A 19,479-nucleotide genomic window follows, 5' to 3' on the forward strand; every position below is an offset into this window, starting at 1 on the left:
GAGAAAAGATTTTTACTAGTAAAAATAATAAAGTTTGGGGGCACTGGGTGGTTCAGTCGGTTGAGCATCTGCCTTCAGCTCACGCCATGATCCCAGTGTCCTGGGTTCGAGTTCCGCATCAGGCTCCTTGCTCAGCGGGAAGCCTGCTTCTCCCTCTGCCTGCAGCTCCCCCTGCTTGTGTGCACTCTCTCTCTTTCTAATAAATAAATAAAATCTTAAAAAAAAATACTAAAGTTGCTATTTTTAACTTCTACTATAGTTAGTAACTTATAACTTAAACACTACACAAGACAGTAGACAGTGTTACATGGGAGGAAGAATAGCAGGAAAAACTGCACCGGACCTGCAACTGACTTGTAAAAGATGTTTGGTAGTTACTGCGTTAGCTCATGCATTCATGCATACATAAATTCTACAGTAGGGAAATATTTCTAAGTGAGAGACATATAATTCCTGTCTTTGTGGTGCTGATATTCCAACAGAGTAGATTATAAAATTATACGATTATTTTATTAAAATTGTAATGTACAGTAGTAACAAGAATTAGAACCTAGAGGGAGAGTGATTAAGTTTACCTAACTATGGTAAAGATTCAGGAGACTCTTAGGTCATTTATTCCAAATTCCTGGTACTTCGTTACATTCCAATAGACATATTATGAACATTTAATCTCTTTGATAACATATCTTTCCAATTTTAGTAATAGCACCTATGATACTGTTCTTAATATGCAAGTATGTCCCTCTAATCAAAGAGCCTAATATGTTACATAATTTTTTTTTATTATCACAGCTCTACTTAAAATGGTAACAGTTCTGTTTATGATTATAAAAAGTACTCTTTAAAATCTTTTGGAAAACAGAGAAAAGTATAAAGAAAATGAAATCACTCATAGCTAACTGCAACACCCTGAGACCACCACTTACCAATATTTAAAATACTTCATCGTTTACACACGAGCGTGCACACACACACCCCACAGTGCAAAATGTGAGTGACCCAGGACAGCCTAGTCTCCCCGTTTTCAGTCCTTGCCCCTCTACAGTCTCTTCTCCACACAGCAACCCAGTAAGACTTTCAAAACATCAGTAAGGTCATGTCACTCTTCCGCTCAGAGCCTTCCAATGGCTCCCGCCTCACCCAGAATAAGGACCTAAGTTTTAGTGCTTACTACACCTGCAATGCCCTACACAAATCTGCCCCTCCTTTACTCCTGACCTCACTGCTACACTCCAGCACTCTCCCTACACACTGGCCACTCAGGTGGCTTCCTTGCTGCAGCCTTCTCACCTTTGTATCTGTTGTTCTCTCTCTGCCTGGATAACTCTTGTCTCAAATATCATCATGGTCTCCTCTGCACAGTACAGTAATACAGTAATAAGAATAAAGAAGTAATCATAGTAACAGATGGTGTGTTAAAATGAAAAAGTTCTTTGAATATATTGTGGTTAAAAAATAACAGCCAACATTTATCAAGTTCTTACCAGGTGCCAGATGCTACACTAGTGTTTTATGAGTTATCTCATTTAATCTTCACCACAACGTTACAAGGTGAGCACTATTACTATTTCCATTTTACTGATAAAGGAAACAACTTCTAACAGTTATGTGACCTGGGCAGCAAACCCCGGCAACTAATTTCAGAATGCATTATTAATGACCACAGTGGGCTGCTTCTTTGTGATTCTGATTATTTTTTACTTTAAAACTGTTAAATATGTAAGTTTTTTTAAAAATAAAAGTTACTCTAAGTTTATGCTTGGCAGAAAAATTTTCTAACTATCTTACAGAAAATTAATTTAGGAAAGTACAAGTATCTCAGTGGTTCAAAATATGTTACAGAAAAAAGTAACAGCTGACATGCTATACTCTATAATTACAAATACATAAAGTTGAAATGTCAGAAAATAACGTGTGCCATAGTAAGACTCAAGTATTTGGTCAGTTATGGTGAAGCTTAAGACAATATTGAGACAATTTTTTTTTTTTTAGCAGTAAGCATCTAAATAGAAGAAAGCTTTTTTTTTTTTTTTTAAAGATTTTATTTATTCGACAGAGTTAGAAACAACCAGTGAGAGAGGGAACACAAGCAGGGGGAGTGGGAGAGAAAGAAGCAGGCTCATAGCGGAGGAGCCTGATGTGGGGCTCGATCCCATAATGCCCGGGATCATGCCCGGGATCACGCCCTGAGCCGAAGGCAGACGCCCAACTGCTGTGCCACCCAGGCGCCCCAGAAGAAAGCTTTTTAACATATCTAAAGTAATGAAAGACTGGCCCACAGAGGATAAAGGCAAGGAAAGACCAAAGAGAAAAAGAATTGAGCAATTACAACTTCATCTTTTGAATTTCTACAAATCCACATTCTATTGTTAAAAGTCTCAAAGACATATAAAACAAAAACACTACTTTAACTGCTCCTACTGCCTTTGAAACTTCAGAATTATGATTGGATAAATAACCTTTCCACTTCTAATCAATCTAGTCAATATAATTCACTTTTCAACTGCTTTTAAAAAAAATCAAAACATTCTAAAATTAGATCATGGTAATGATTGCACAACTTCAAAAATATACCAAAAACCACTGAATTGTATGCTTAAAGCAGGTAAACATAATGGTATGTAAATTATCTCATTAAAACTGCTTAAAAAATCAAAATATACATAAGAAATGCTCGATAATTTCTTGTAAAAATAATTCTAAACAGAGGAAATTAAATAGTTGATACACAAAACTGGACCAAAAAATGGCTGTTTTTGAGGATGTGGAGAAAAAGGAACCCTCGTGCCCTGTCGCTGGAATGCAAACTGGAGCAGCTACTGTGGAGGTTCTTCAAAAAGTTAAAAATAAAACTACCCTACAATCCAGGAATCGCACGAATGGGTATTTACCCAAAGGATACAAAAACACTCATTCAAAGGCAAACATGTATCCCTATGTTTACAGCAGCATTATCTATAATAGCCAAGACATGGAAACAGCCCAAGAACAGGTAAAGAAGATGTGGTGTATATACAATGGAATACTACTCAGCCATCAAAAAGAATGAAATCTTGCCACTTGCAATGACTGGATCGAGCTAGAGAGTATCATGTTAAGTGAAAAAAGTCAGTCAGAGAAAGACCAATAACATGATTCCACCAGTATGTGGAATTTAAGAAACAAAAGAAAGCAGCAAAGGGAAAAAAAGAGACACAATCAAGAAACAGACTCTTAATTACTGAGAACAAACTGATGGTGACCAGAGGGGAGGTTGGTGGAGGAGATGGGTGACACAGGTGATGGGGATGAAGGAGGGCACTTGTTGTGATGAGCACTGGGTGATGTATGGACTTGTTCAATCACTATATTTTATACTTGAATCTAATATTACACTGTACATTAACTAGCTAGAATTAAAATAAAAACTTAAAAAAACCCAAAAAACATGGCCATGTACCACAGCTCTTTATAATTTAAGTATATTATCATTTACTTGCAACTTTTAGGTTCTCAAATTCAGTGTTACAACATACTGGTGAAGCATGTTACAAACAACTGGTTACTAAATAATAAAGTACCAAAGTGTGGAGGGTATACTTGTAGACAACATATAGTTGTTTTGGTTCCCCCCCCCCAACTTTTACAAACCATTTATTTTCCATCAACCTTATTTCTATTTTCTTTCTCTTTTTAGAAGAGCAGCTTGAGACTGCTCAGTGGTTGCTCCTACACGTTCAGTGGCCTGAGCAGCAGAAGCTGCAGCCCTGTTTTCAGTGGTAGCCAAGTGTTTCCGTCTTGGGAAGGGAACTGCTGAAGGGGCAGAAGAGGGCACCTGCACACCTTTAAGACCAGTCTGTGACTTCAGCTTGAGTCGCAGTGAACTCAGGACCTGGAGCAGTCCACTTACCCTGAAATTCCTCTTGGTTACAGCCTTCTCAGCAGTGGCCTGCTATTCCTCTTCAACCTCTTCAGGATCTCTGTAGAAGCGGAGATCAGGCACAACCTTCCATGAGTGCTCACGGGAAATGGTGCCACGCATGTGCAAAACTTCTGGGGCCAGCATCCACCACACGAGACCCACTCAGTGAGCTCCCTTCTTGTTGTGCAAGAGATGGCGATGTCCATGTAGCACCAAGGAGAGTCTGTGTCACACAGAGCAATGGTAGGCAGGTTAACGTAAGACGCCTCCGTGAGAGGCTGGTGGTCAGCCCTGGGAATCAGTAACCACCAGAAGTCTCAGCTCACAGAAGGCTGCCTGGATCTGGTTAGTGAAGGTTCCAGGAGTGAAGTGGACAGCAACACGAGTGGCTCCAGGGGCAGGAGCACACTTCGGCACAGCTAACTGGCCAGTATTCCCAGAGAGGACACTGATATCAGCTGGGTTTTCAATGGCAACGATGGCACGAGCTGCCTGCAGAAGCTTCTCCCAGGTTCTTTTCAGATTTATGATGTAGATGCCATCATTTTGCCTTTTGTAGATGTACTGTTCCATTTGGAAGTCAAGGTTGTTGCCACCTAAGTGGGTTCCTGCTGCAAGGAATTTGAGGACATCTTCTTCATTTGTAGGCTATCAAAGGCTCTGGACATCTTGAAAGTTTCCCTTGAAGTTATGAGGGGAACCCAGAACAACACTGTTTGGATCCCTCCCTGGGTAGAGCAGTTGTTTTGGTTTTCTAATCTACTCTAACAGTCTCTTTTAATTGGTATATTTTGAACATGCACACTTGAAGTGATTATTGGTATAGCTGGATTAATATGTACCCTATTTTAACTATTTACTATTCCTTGCCTTTTTTTTTTCTATTTCTGCCTTCTCTGGTTTTATTTGAACATCTTATATGATTCTATTTTCTCTACACTTTTAGCTATCAATTACACTTCCTTTTAAAATCTTTTTAGTGGTTACCGTAGAGTTTGCAACATACTTATGACTAATCCAAGTCCACTTTCAAAACAACACTAAACCACTTCAGTTACTATAAGCACTTTTTAAGAGTATTCCCAATTCCTCCCTCCTGTCCCTTATAACTTCACTGTCATTAATTTCACTTATCCATAAGCTAGAATCATCAAATACATTATTTTGAACAAACTATTATCTGTCAGATTAATTAAATATAAGAAAAATAAAAGATATTATCTTCATTTACTCCTTTTCACTCCTTTCGGTAGATTTAAGTTTCTGACCTACATTATTTTCTCTCTCTTTGAAGAACTTCTAACATCTCTTATAAAGCAGGTCTACTAGTCACAAATTTCCTCAATTTTTGTTAGTCTGAGAAAGTTTTTATTTCTCCTTCACTTCTGAAAGATAATTTTGCTAGATGTAGAATTCTAGGTTGGTGGTTTTCTTCTTTCAACTCTAAATACTTTACTCTCTCCTTCCTTGCTTGGTTTCTGAAGAGAAGACTGATACAATTCTTATCCTTGTCCTCAATAGGAGAGGTGGTTATTTCCCCATGGCTTTTTTCAAGATTTTATCTTTGTCTTTAATTTTCTGCAGATTGGACATAATATACATAGGGGTAGATCTTTTTGTTGTTATTTATCCTGCTTGGTATCTCTGAGCTTCCTGGATCTGTAGTTTGGGGTCTTTGATTTTGGAAAATTCCCACCTATCATACTTCAAATACTTCTGGTTCCTTTCTCTCTTCCTCTTCTGACATCCCAGTTATGCATACGTTACAACTTTTCTAACTGTTCCACAGTTCTTGGATACTCTGTTCCATCTTTTTCACTTTTCTTCTCTTTGCATTTTAGTTGTGAAAGTTTCTATTGATACATCTTCATGCTCACTGATTCTTTCCTCAGTACGGCCAGTCTACTAATGGGCCCAATAAAGGCATTTTTCATTCCTGTTAAAGTGTTTTTGATTTCTAGCATTTCCTTTGGATTATTTCTTAGAGTGTCCATCTCTCTGCTTACATTAATTACGCACCCATTCTTACATGATGTCTACTTTTTCCATTAGAGCCCTTAGCATATTAATCATAATTTTAAATCCGCAGTATGATAATTCCAAAATCTATGTCACATCTGAGTCTGGTTCTTATGCTTCCTTTACCTCTTCAGATTGTGGGGTTTTTTGTCTGTAAGCATGCCTTGTAAACTTTTGTTGAAAGCCAGATATAATGTTGGGCAAAAGGAACTGAGGTAGACAGGCCATGTGAGTTTTATGTTTGTCGACTAGGATCTGGGCTGTGTTTATTGTTTGCTGTAGCTTGGTGTCCAAGGCTAAAATTTTCTCTAATGTCCTTGTTTTTGTTTCCCATGTTCTCCTTGGAAATTCCTAGAGACTCTTTAAATAAGGTGTGAGGCTTACACTTGTTTTAAAAGCCCTACTGGTACGGTGGTGAAGTTGGGAGAGAGATTCTATTGTCCTATGATTAGGTCTCAGTCTTTTAGGGAGCCTGTGTTGGGTATTTCCCTTCCTCCAGGTCAGGTAGGCTTTGGCAGAGCCCCTGTTGGTTAGGCTCTGGTAAAATACTTTCCCTTGAAACAGGCTTTGTTAAAGAGAACAGAGAGTTCTGGGTATATTTCAAAACGATTATTTTTCTCCTCCTCCCTCCTTGGCCCTACCTGCAAACTCCCCACCCCTTGAAATCCTCCCTCACTATGCAGGCAGTAAAAAATTTTTTCTCTAATCCTCACAGGGAGAACCTGGTAGGGCTCCTGGAGGTAAGACTCAGGAAAGTGAGCCTCAAGACTCAGCCTCCTTGGTTTTCAACTCTCAAGCTAGCCCACCCCGAGCCTCCAGCAGTGAATTCATTAATTAAGCTTAAAGTGCTCCTACCTACAGCGGTTTCAGCTGTGGGGCTTCTACTCCTAAGCTTCTGCCACCTATAAACTTTGATTCTTTTATCTGCCTATCTCCAGTTTTCCAGGTGGCAGTTTGCCCTGAGACCTCAATTCTCTTGACGCATCTAAGAAGAAATGTTGATTCTCAGTTTGTTCAGCTTTTTTTCTTGTTGGGATGACAAAGTAAGGACTTCCAAGCACTTTATGTGTCACACCAGAAACAGTAAGTCAATATACTTTATCATTATCATAAGGGTTAGGTAAGTCTATCCCTGGAATATAACTCTTACTTGTTTGCATTCTAATATGCCTTACACATAATCCTGGGGTTACCTAAAGGAGAATTATAAGACAATTAGTATCAAGCAGGTGACTGTCATCCACTGTTTGTCAATAAAAGGGAGTGAAGATTGAGAATCATTACTGTATTCTTCAAGTAGTTTGGTATATATAGGTCCACAAACTGCTGCTCTGAGGCCAAATCCTGCCAGTAATGGAACAAATTCATTCATTCATTCATTCATATATATATACATACATATAAACATATATATATGTATGTATATATATATATATATGGTCTGTGGCTACTTTCTTGATAACAATGGCAGAATAAAGTAGTTGCAACAGAGACCCTATATCCTATAAAGACAAGAGTATTTACCAGCTAGCCCTTCAAAGTAGAAGCTTGCTGGCTCTGGGTTATACAGCCCATACTTTCTTGTACATGTGACCTCTGGTATTTTGTGTGCGTGTGTGTCTGTCTGTCTGTCTTTTAATTGCTGACCAGGGCTGAGTACAATGATGACTGTGTACTATCTCTAATTTTTATTTATCAATTCATCCATCAATTCATTTAGTATACAATTGCCGAGATTAAAGAATTCAGTTTAATGAAAATCTTTTGCAACACAGTGTAAATAATGCTGTAACAATTACATTCGAATACTAGAAAATTAAAATAAAGGAGTTATTAACTCTACCTGGGGTACTCAAGGGTTGAGAATACTCAAAAAAAATTTTTTTTTAAGATTTTATTTATTTATTTGACAGAGATAGAGACAGCCAGCGAGAGAGGGAACACAAGCAGGGGGAGTGGGAGAGGAAGAAGCAGGCTCATAGCGGAGGAGCCCGATGTGGGGCTCGATCCCATAACGCCGGGATCACGCCCTGAGCCGAAGGCAGACGCTTAACTGCTGTGCCACCCAGGTGCCCCGAGAATACTCAGATTTTGCGACAGAGGACTGTGGCTTACTATTGTTTAGTAGAAGATATATTCTCTAAGGGTCTTTTAAAAACCAGTTGTTGTAACTCTCTGAAAGAAAGAATATCAGACTAAAAAAAAAAGAAAAAAACCACAAAAAGTCTCTTTGTCAGATAAACAGAAAGGTCCAACAGACTGTCACCTATTCTATGAATCTGAAACACTTTGGGCCTTAAGAATTGCTTTCCTATTTTATTCATTCCCTTGTTACTTCCTCAATCAATCCACCTCCCTCAGTTGGTTATTTACCCTAACTCACAGATTTCCTTTGCTATCTTCTGGCTTTGGCCATGACTCAACAAGTTAACTTAGCCTTGGGTCTTGGCTCCTAAAATAAGCAGGTCAAACCCTCCACCAGAACCAAACTTTAAAGAAGCTATCTCCAGGTCAATGTTAAGGGGTTCTTCAAAATTCCAACTTTATCTCTTGGGAACTAGGCTGGAATGCAGATTAGCCCACAAATGCTAACTAAATACTACTGTATACTCATTCATAAAAGGTTACTAAGCTATGTAGCAGTCATTTGTCCAGTATTTTTAAAACGGGGGACACAGTGGCTCTCACTTGGGACATAGTTATTTTTTATTCTAGATATAGAGTAATAAACATTTGATTAGTAGTACTGAAACGCTAAATAAATGATTACTTCAGTTTCACTGATGCAATTTTTAAAAAAAAAAATCAGTTGCTGTAAGCCCTCCATTCTGTAAAATGCAGCATGAATTTAATAACTTATTTGGGGAGAAAATTACCACATCAAATAAATCAAATACAGAACCATTAATATGTAGAAAAAAAATCAACTGTCTCTAAGAATGCAGTAGACAAAAAATAGTATTCACTAGTACTTACTGCTAGATGAGAAACAGAAAGATGCAAAAGGTGTTGCCCCTAGCTTCGAAGAACTTGTTGATTATTAGAAAAGCATAGGACAGAAATTAAAGTGATTAAGTGCTTAATTGTAAAACATCACTCTACAGTTTGAGGTCAAGAAAAGGCCAGTGTGGACTACAGTAGCTAAAGGATGTTTTATAGTATAATGATTTGAACTATGACTTCAAAAATGATTAAGCAGGATTTGGATACAGGCGAGTAGAGATTCCAGGAAAGATATAAAGCAGGAATAAAAGGAGAACCATAAAATATAAGGCAGACACTGAAGTGCTTGCCTGACGGGAGTTCAACACTGATGAACAGAAAGAAATCGGGTTGGACTGATTGTATGGGGCTAGATTATACAGGCCTTTGAAACCTGACAGAAATCTTTAGATAACAATATGGTAGGCAAAGTGAAATTATTATAGGTTATTTGAAGAAGACTACATGGAAAAGGATGTTTTTGAAGCAATGCTGGCAGCAATAAACAGCATAGTTCAGTGAGGGGAAAAGGCCAGGGACAGAGAGCAACTATACTGCCACTGTAATAATCCAGGAAGGAATGAGATGGTAAAGCACTGAACTATGGTCCTGGCAGCGGAAATATAGGGAGTAGAAGACAGGGAAAATTAAGTGACACTGCAAGCTTGGCAACTTTTTAAAATATTGGGCACAGGGATAAGAGAGAAAAATCCAATATGAAACCAATGTTGCTAGCCTGATGGAATGAAGGAACAGGTGCTCTCTACTACCCAAAGGAGTAGATTAGCTAGAAATGAAAGCCAACTGAGGTAGCAAGGCTTGATGGCATAGAAGGATTACTGTGAAAACGTCAAGTTTACAATGACAGTGGTAGCTACCTGTACTCTAGCAAATGAATCAGCAGATGTGATTACAGTTGTCTGGTCAGCCCATGTATTTCTGACTTTGGTGAAGAAGTGAACAGAGAAAAAAAATGGATGGCTGAGAAATAAGTGTCTGGATATTCAAAATTAAAGCGCATCTAGAGGAAAGCAGCAGGAAAAATAAGATGCTAATCAGAAATAAGATCCATGGAAACAAGGATCTTGCATCTTTGCCCATGGAATCCCCAATGCCCGGCAGAGTAGCTGACACAAAGGCGGCTCTCAGAAAGGAACGCATGAGAATTCCCAACCTGCAAAGGAGTCACGGTAACAAGAAGCGCTGCAGACATAATGAAAGATACAGACTGAAAAAAGGCCACTGCGTTGGCAAGAAGAACAGGAAGCCAGACTGCAAGAGTCAAAAAGGACAAGAGCAGAGAAGATCTAGCAGAGTGGGGGTGGTGAGCTGATGGACAGATGGCAGCTAAAAGGAAGAGCAGCAGGGTAGACAAAGGATTATTTTACTTGTTTGGATTTTTCTGAACTAAAAATAATGCCTGCTCATTCAAGAAAATTTTGAGACAATAATAAAGGGGGGGAAGCATACATTTTGTTCCACCACCTAAGTGCAAAACCAGTTAATGTTTTTAAAATGTATGTTCACTTATTCCACCGTACGTATGAGTGGGCTTACATATCACACAACAGCATAATAAATGAGGGACTGGAGGGGAGGGAAACGGGTAAGCAAAATAGTAAACTCAGGGGTGAGATAAGCTAGCAATGGTTACCATGTTTCTTAAATCTTTTCTTAGTGGCCAAAAAAAAAGCACTTTTCTGCTTTATTTTTTATTATCGAATAAGGATTTTTGCATTGTTAACTGTTTATATTATTATTCTTATAAAATGAGTATTCACATTCTTCATTCACTTACCTAATGACTTTTTTTCTTAGACTATGAATGAGCTCTTTAGGTCACTGAAAGATCAACTCTTTGTTTTACTGCAAAAACTTTTCTCCAAGGTTGTTTGCTGCTGCTTTAAGGAAGTCATAAGCATGTATAAAGTCACAGGAAAAGCAGCCTGTGGAAAAGAACAGTTTGATGATGCTGACAGAAAGGATATGTATTAGAACAAATTCCCTAAATATATGGAAAGGGATGAATCCAAAGGGGAAAACAAATTTCATCCTATAATGGGAAAGTACACAGATACAGATGCTAAAACATAGGAGCCAAAATATTGGCTAAGTGAGGTATATGAGGAACCCCACATATAGTAATATTCTAATCCTCTTCATGAAGTGGCCATTATTCAAAGAGAGTCCACTCAGGGTACATAGTCCTCTTCTAAAACTAACAGAGCAGTTTCTGGTTCTCTGCCCCAGTTCTCAACATGCCCATCCTCTTCTTCTCTATTATTACTTTATATTCTTTCTTCTATCTTTGCATTTTGATGAGAGAATTGTGGTTGGTGGAAACCCCACTCCCCAATCAAGCAAATTTTGACCTAAGCTATTTTCCCCTAATTGTTCTCATTACTGGCAAGGCTTCCTGTCACCAACAACTGTGAATCTAATTCCTGCTAGTGGGAATAAAGATTTCCCAGTAAGCATACGAGTAAGTGTATTTGGATCAACAGCCCATCTCTTGATTTTTGTTAAGGTCACCAGCCTGAATTTTGCCAATAAGCGTATTATACCCTACTGAATCCCTCTCTAACTCTATTTTTTAGTATCGATTATACCATACTATCACTGCATTTAACAAAATCTTACTTTTGTTAAATTCTACAGATGATGCATGCAACTACTATACACGGGGTGAATGTTTTAAAAGCAGAGTAGTGCTTATTACTTTTTAATTCTATGCCTGTATATACTAGACATTAAAATAAAGGTATAGGGAATTCAGTTTTCCCTGACCACTTGATTCTGTAAATTCAGGATTAGTTCTTGACCTTCTCACTTCTTTGAAACTTGTATGTACAGAATTTGGCCAAATACTGCTTGTAAATATCTCCTGCTTCAGAAAAAGGGATCATGCATGTAATAATCTGACAGTTACATTTTAGATCACAGATTGCTTATGTACATATGCAATTAATAGATCAAATAACTGCAATCAAATTAGCGAAGTGATTCACTTAAATTAACTGAAGCATCTTGTTCAAATACATTTTCCCAGGCTCTCAGAAGCACCAACTTTACTTCAAGCAAGATGTCACTAAAATGACACTCTTATCCAATTAAATCTTTAAAATTTCATACCTACTGCAAAAACAATGGCAAGTACTTAGCTACCCCACATAAATAAAATATTTTACTGTCATATTGTAAATTACTTATTATGCAGTGACTGCTTTGTTTCAGGTATATTCAGTCTCTGAATTTCTACGAACTTCACATATTAAAAAATGAGAATGTTTCACTTAAATTCAGTACAAATTAAATAAAATGGGCTCATCTCAGGTAAGGCCAGCCTAAATCACTGAAAAAAGTTAATTTACACAACCCAGATCATTGTTTTTCGAGAGTTGAGAAAAATTTCATGGAAACAGTAGCACATGAACTGAATCTTAAAGTTAAACCCTTGTATCAGCAGGAAAAAAAGAAAGGTTTTTTAAAGTAGTGGGTAAAGAGACCAGCACAGGCATAAGCAGAGAAACAAGATAATAAAAGCAAAGAAAATGGGTTAGTGCAAACTGCAGTAGTCACTTAATGCAGTACAAGGTGATCAAAGTAGGAAAGCCACAGAAAAATTAAAAAAATAGAAGTACAGAAAGAAAAATACAAACCCAAGTGCTCTCGATGCTTGGTTTGTGTCTTTAAATGAGACCTCATAAATTGAAACACCATAGCCCTAGGGACTCATACCCTGCAAGATACCAATAAGTTCACGTCTACCCCCATGCCCTTGGTAGGTATCACTAATCAATCAGATTTAGCATGTAAATTCATATCAACTTGTTAATCCTGTGTTGGAATGAATGTAAAAGTACCTTTGCTATCTGAACCCTTACCATCTAAACTCAGGCTATGAATGGGTTCAGGTAAAAAAAAAAAAAAATTTTTTTTTTTTTTTTTTAAAAGATAAGGCTATTTGGAGGAGCTGGGATTTCACACCATATGGACTCTTGCCTTCCAAAATTCCAAGACATAACAGATTGGAATCTGTTACTCTGACCTCTCACTCTCTGAATTCAGAAACCAAACAGACTCAAATAGCAAGGAATATCTTTATGTTTTCAGTTTGTTCTTAGATACAAGGAATATAAAACCTCACCTCTCACACAACTTTTCATAATATATATAGGAGCTATTGTAATAGATGTCTGATAATGATATGCATAATTAACCAAACCTAGTTGTTTTCTATTTCCTCTTCTAAATAGGAGATATTATAGTCCATAAACAGAGGAAAATAAAAGTCTCAAGAAAAAAAAATTAAATCATGTTTTAAAGTTTCTATTCATTTGGTTAAGGGTTAACCATCTTAATCTCATAGTCAGCAATTGAGTGCATTAAGGCCTCAGAGCTTATTGTTCCTTATTCATTATCCTGCCCAGGACAGAAAGATCCTTCCTCCTTTTGGTCCATGCTGCTCATCTTAACCTGAACTCCTAGAACCTTCAATAAAGCAGAAGAGAAAGCAACTAAATACACAGAGTCTGCTGGAAAAAGAAGCACTGGGTAAGACTGGTCTAGTTTGGTCAGAGATATGGAATCACCATCTTACTGTCTTGTTCTTTATAGGTATAAAGAACTGTCACAATTACACATTTAAAAAGTCTACCCTAGATGAAGAGGAGAAGTTGTGAGGCTCAACCCAAAACTACATTATTCTGAAAAGAAAATACACCTTTCTTATTCACATAACCAAACTGACAACATAACATCCACTACTGCCTTAAAATATAACATTATTACAAAATTTCCTATTTTGAAAAAAGTTCCTATGTGAAGTGCTTATAAGTATGGAGAACCTCTTTAGAGGCAAAACAAAACAAAACAAGCACACAAATAGTCCCCCTAGTGCAATCTCTCAGCTAGTAAACTTCCCAACAAGGACTGCTGCATAGACTTACATATTTTTGCATAATCAACAACGGCTCTTAGAACACTTTAAATGTAATACATGTTCAATAAATATTTGCAGACTGAATCTCATATAACAGAACTCTTGCACAAGGTAACAAGAAGTGAATAACACCTTCAGATAGTCCTCCTGGGCTAACACCCAAGGAAACACTGACAAATCCTAACAATTCGTCCTTTGAAAATGTTCTGTTGACTGCCTGTGATTAGTTAATTCTGTTAGTCTTTCACTGTGCTTATGGTATGTTTTATTATTGCTGTCAATATTAATTTAGTAACAGAGTCATAGAAAGTTAAGCTAAAGGAACTTACTTGCAAGGTCATCTAGTATACACCTTTCATTTTACAGACAAGGAAACGAAGGTCTACTTTTCTCACAATTAACACTTTGGCACTTGTCACCTCTTTCCCTGGTTCCCTAACTGAATAAAACAGTTTTATTGCACTTTTTTCCTAGGTTAATGTTGTAAGGCTAACATTACAAGTGAATGGGCATTCCGCAAATGCCAGTCTCTAGCATAGTATTTTGTATATAGCAGGTACTCAGGTGAGTACTTACACACTATTCTTGCTTAGTGTTCAAATATGAGTAAATGACAATGCTCATTTTAATTATTTTCATTTGTACAATTTTAGTGTGCAACATTGTTTTTCTAACATAAAAAGTGATGTGACACAAGTTTTTTCCTCAAAGCATTCTTTCACAACAGATAAAACACTTCTGTCTTTTCCATGACTGTGAAACTCATTTTCCCTAGTAATACCAAAAACTAATAGTGAGATAGAAACCAAATCATTTTTGCACATAACATTCAAGACACCTCCCAGTGGGGAGAGCAAATTGGTAAATTATTTATACACACACACACACACATCCATTACCTAAGAGCTAAACATTAGGCCAGAAAAATCCAGGGGCTATAATTGCTTAACGTGCCTTCCTGGTCAAGAGGGAAGACAATTTCGTTAGTTTCAAATCATAAAGGAGAGCAAGGAACTGCCTTCTTTCTGGAATCACAAACACTCAGTGTTGGGATGCAACCATCACAGCCGGCCTCAATATAGACAAACAAAAGCACTCTTGGTGTGCTTGGTATGGAAGACAGGCTAAACGCAGGGCAAGCAGCATGTTCAAACAACTAATCAAAAATATATAAAAGCTAGCTAATGTACTCGTCAGTCTCTAATTTTAAAGCAAAATGAAGATCAGGGACTTATGGTTAAAGCAAACTCTAAAGTTATAAGCTTTACAGTAAATGTTTCCAACTGCAGGAGAAGGAACAATAACTTTTTTCTCAGACAGAGCTAATAAATGCCCTGACCCAGAACCAAGGACAAAAATGGAACTGCTAAGTTCTAGTATATGGGACAGAATCAGGTCTAATACGGTATCACTATGTAAACCTTTTGGATCATCGTCCTTTGCTCATTGTAACTAATAAATTAGAAAGTAAAACAAAATTGCTGAATTTGGGTTTAAATTAGAATTTAGAAAACATCCAAATGGTCCACATATATAATTCCACTTTATTTATAATTTTAAGTCTAAAATGTATGAGATTGGGAAGTCTGTATGACTTACAGGACTTAATAAAGACAGGGAACTCTGGCTCCAGAAGTTTCCAGGGACTGATAATGAATGAGAGGAATCCTAGGTTTCCTGTCATTTAATTTATCTGTTTCCAAAAAGTGGGTAGAACAATGACACATCTTACACGACTGTTTAAGAAATGGTTTGTACAATCTTACAAATAAAAGCTTATATAAATAAAAATAACAATTGATAACTAATTCTTTTAAGAATCCCTGAATTCGTTTGTTGAGTAAATACAGTATTAGAACATTTTCTACAATAAAACATCAAGATTTCTTTTGAATTTCTAGGTAAAGGTTTGTTGTTTACGTTACAGCCTAATTGCAAATATGTTAATCACTCCCAGCCATGAAAGCACGATCATTCTTATAACTAATTACAAAAAAGACAGAAGAGATATCAAATGTAAAATTTTCTATCCTATGTTTTTCCATAGCAATTTTATTTTACCAGGGTTTCAAATGAAACTGCTTTAAAATGGAAAAGAAAGAACTTAGTATATATACATATATGCAAACTAAATACAAATTAACTTTTTTCTCTTTTAAACAATGAAGATACTGGGAGATAAGAGGAAAGAAAAACTTGCTGTGGTATTCTTTTCTTAAGTAACCAAACAGGGGTGCACAGTTAAGTTCAAGAGGTTTGCATGGGGGTTAGCTGTGGCTGTTTTAGGTTGAAAGTACAGATTCTCATTGAGAAAAAAAGACATCGGTTACTAGTTTTCCTTTTTTATTGAAAAGTTCATATTAGAATTCTACTGTTTAGAAAAGATAAACAACATTTTCACAACATATTCAGTATTAAAACACATCTCTGCAAATAAATCTCCTTTCAAAGTACTAATTGATTAGGACCTTGTCTCTGGAGTGGGGATGAGGAAGGTCAAGAATAGTGCAGGCTTGCTAACTTGGACTTAAGTTGATGATATTCATAAATATATTACACAAATATTACAATACTATCAATTTGGCAGTATCTTTATTTTCTAGAACTACCTTAAAAATTATAAATTATATTTCCAATTCTTATGAAATAATAGTTTCTGGTCTCATTAGATACCATGATTTCAACTGAACACTTATCTTTTTTTTTCCAAAGTCTCATTTAATGCTTGAAATTATAATGGACATACTTTTATCAAATAGCATTTTAGTTTAATAAACAGAATAAATTAATTATGAACTGAAATAATAAATAACTCATTGTCCAGCTAAAGACCAGCCTCACATACTATAAGTGTGTTTGTTGAATAGGAAGACAAGTACAGACTTGTTTGTGATCTGCAAGTTTAATAATTTAGAAACTATGATCGACCTAAATGCAAAACCCATTTGAAAATTTTTAAATGCCACATTTTGGATTAACATAATTTTAAATTCTCATTAGTAATGATACCAAAGGTTGATGTAGAAAGGAGTACAAAACTGATCTCTCAGGGCATTATCAAGTTATAAAATAAACAATAAAAAGATACTGTTCCCTCACAAAATGTGAAATGAGATACCCAAAGAACTGTAATCTTATCTATTAAAAATTATTTTAATTTAGCATATATACACTAGTTCATAGGAGGTGGTGGTGAAGGTGCTTTCACTTTTTAGTGTCTTTATTTTATATAGTCACTTGATGAATAATGTAAATCCAGTCTTGTAGAGCAGGGGATATGAGTCTATATATATATATATATATATATATATATATATATATATATATATATATATATGTTTACGATCCACTAATGTTGTTTATTCCAAAGTTCTTTTTTTTTTTTTTTAAAGATTTTATTTATTTATTTGACAGAGATAGAGACAGCCAGCGAGAGAGGGAACACAAGCAGGGGGAGCGGGAGAGGAAGAAGCAGGCTCCCAGCGGAGGAGCCTGATGTGGGGCTCGATCCCATAACGCCGGGATCACGCCCTGAGCCGAAGGTAGGCGCTTAACCGCTGTGCCACCCAGGCGCCCCTGTTTATTCCAAAGTTCTAAACACAATATAAAGAAATCATTTTTGCAAATAAATTTCTATACTTGAAAAATAAACACTAGTAAGTGTGCCATTACAATTTCAAAATAAAGATATAAAATTATATATTTGGGGATTAAGGTGTTCGTTGCCTGTTATTTTTTCTGAGTAAGTAGCAAAAAATGAAGCGCACTCTACTTCAGGATAAGTTTTTCCTCACATTAGAGTTAGTGCAGTTAAGCTGTACTGAATGTGTAAATATAAATTATCAACAAAAAGAATAATTAAATCACATGATTTACCAAAAAGAACACTCCACTATCATTATTAGTCAGTCAGCTGGCTATACAATTTACTCCTATGTTAAAAAATATAAAGTGGAGTTTCCTTTCCCCTATTGTTCTCATAATACATTAAAATATACATTACTAATTCAACTTTTAAAATGTGCCTTTTAAAAGATTTGGATGTCCCTTACCTTAAATGTAAAAACCAAGGTGTTTAATGCAATTCAGTGATGACTTCAGAGACACTAAGTTACATCAAGTTAATAGGGGGGGAAATAAACCCCACTGATTTCTGGAAACCTTGATGGTAAGCAGAAGATTAACCATCTCTCCCTTTAAATAACAGCTTTTAAAAGGGTGTGAGGATATCCATTAAAGAAAAAAGGCTTCTCTCTCTTTCTCTGTTTCACACACACACAGAAGACAATCTTACCTATCTGACCTATTCAAGTTGCCAAAACATGACTACTGATTATCAAAGTCAAAAATATTCTCCTTTAAAATATTGAAACTGATCTTAAAATTAAAACTGAAAGCAAGATACTCAGCTGCCAATTACGGTGTAGTACGAAACTATTAAAGCCTGCACTGACCTACTTCATATTAGCATCATGACAATACGGATGTATTCCAAGAAATAATAAAAATTACTGTATAACAAACCTTAATTTTGTATTTAAAAACTGTCACTGTTTTGAAATGTCTAAATACTTTACTGCAATGCCAGTTGTTTTTATGATGCATTTATTTTTAAATTGCAATGAAAGTAAGGAGTTTTGATATTTTAGTAGTCCTATTCAACGATGGACATGCAAGATTGCATTTTTAAAATCAGAGCTTGTCCTACACCACATTCAATTCTATTTTAAAATTTCTATTAAAAGCAATCTCTTAGACCAAATTCCAAATATTGCTTTCCATTTTTAAAACAGCACTACATTTTAAAAAATGTCAGTTAATGAAGAATCTTACAGAAATAATGCAAGTTCATGTTCAAAGAATATTTACAATGGCTCTAACAGAAGACAGACTTAACTCAGTGTATTTAATTATTAAAAGACTGCCACCAGTCTTTCAGAGTTTAACCTAATGCTGAAATATTGTAAATTCTCATACAAGAAAGTACAGAAATAGCAAAGGATATCTCATCTATGGTTTCTAAAAAGACAAGAAACAGCAAGACATTTTAAATTAAAACATGTTTTTAAATTAAAAAAATCACTTTACAGTGTAAACTACCACCTCAAAATACCTTATACTAAAGAAGCCCTTTCTTTCTTCACAATCATGCAAATAAACTCCCTGGAAAGGAAATTTAATCTCATAATAAAGAAGGCAAAAACATCCAGAAATAGCAACTAAACCAACGGAAAGGAAGAGACACATTAGGTTTTGTGCTGCATGTTAATATTCTTACGCACAATGTCTGTTTGGTGAAAATTCACAATACACTTCTTCCTCCCTGTATGCTTGCAAAAAGGAGTAAACACATTTCTCATTCCTCAGTCCCAAATTCATGCCACCATCATGCAATATGACTTAATTTCGACCCACATTCGTCTTACACATAAGTGAAAAACACATATAACTTGTTTATCTACACTCACAATTGAGGGGGTAAAGGCATTTTTGGCTATGGAGACCAGAGGCTGATGCAAAGTCCCCACACCTCCAGAGGTCCTATAAATATGCACCCGACTCTGGATACCCACATTCAATGAATGCATCCGCCTCCTCCTCCGCCCGCCGCCCCCCCACCCCCTTTGCAGCAGAA

General features: G+C 36.3%; 1 protein-coding gene across 4 annotated transcripts in view; it reads right to left on the reverse strand.

The window, feature by feature from the left end:
• The window catches only part of RFX7 (regulatory factor X7), a 128,770-nt gene that overhangs the window by 108,519 nt on the left and 772 nt on the right, over positions 1-19,479 (reverse strand). Inside the window, exon 1 of one of the 4 annotated variants that reach the window (XM_057306137.1) lies at positions 10,701-19,461. The exons of 2 other annotated variants lie outside the window; for them this stretch is intronic. Coding sequence is in view for 1 of the 2 variants with exons in the window: in XM_057306136.1 (XP_057162119.1) it covers positions 19,313-19,332 (20 nt within the window). In the remaining variant the exon portion in view is untranslated. Of the gene's footprint in view, positions 1-10,700; positions 19,462-19,479 lie in introns of those variants that run through there. One more of the 4 variants, XM_057306136.1, reaches the window with a different exon arrangement.

This window comes from Ursus arctos, unplaced genomic scaffold, assembly GCF_023065955.2.
Source record: "Ursus arctos isolate Adak ecotype North America unplaced genomic scaffold, UrsArc2.0 scaffold_36, whole genome shotgun sequence".
Lineage (NCBI taxonomy): Eukaryota > Metazoa > Chordata > Mammalia > Carnivora > Ursidae > Ursus > Ursus arctos.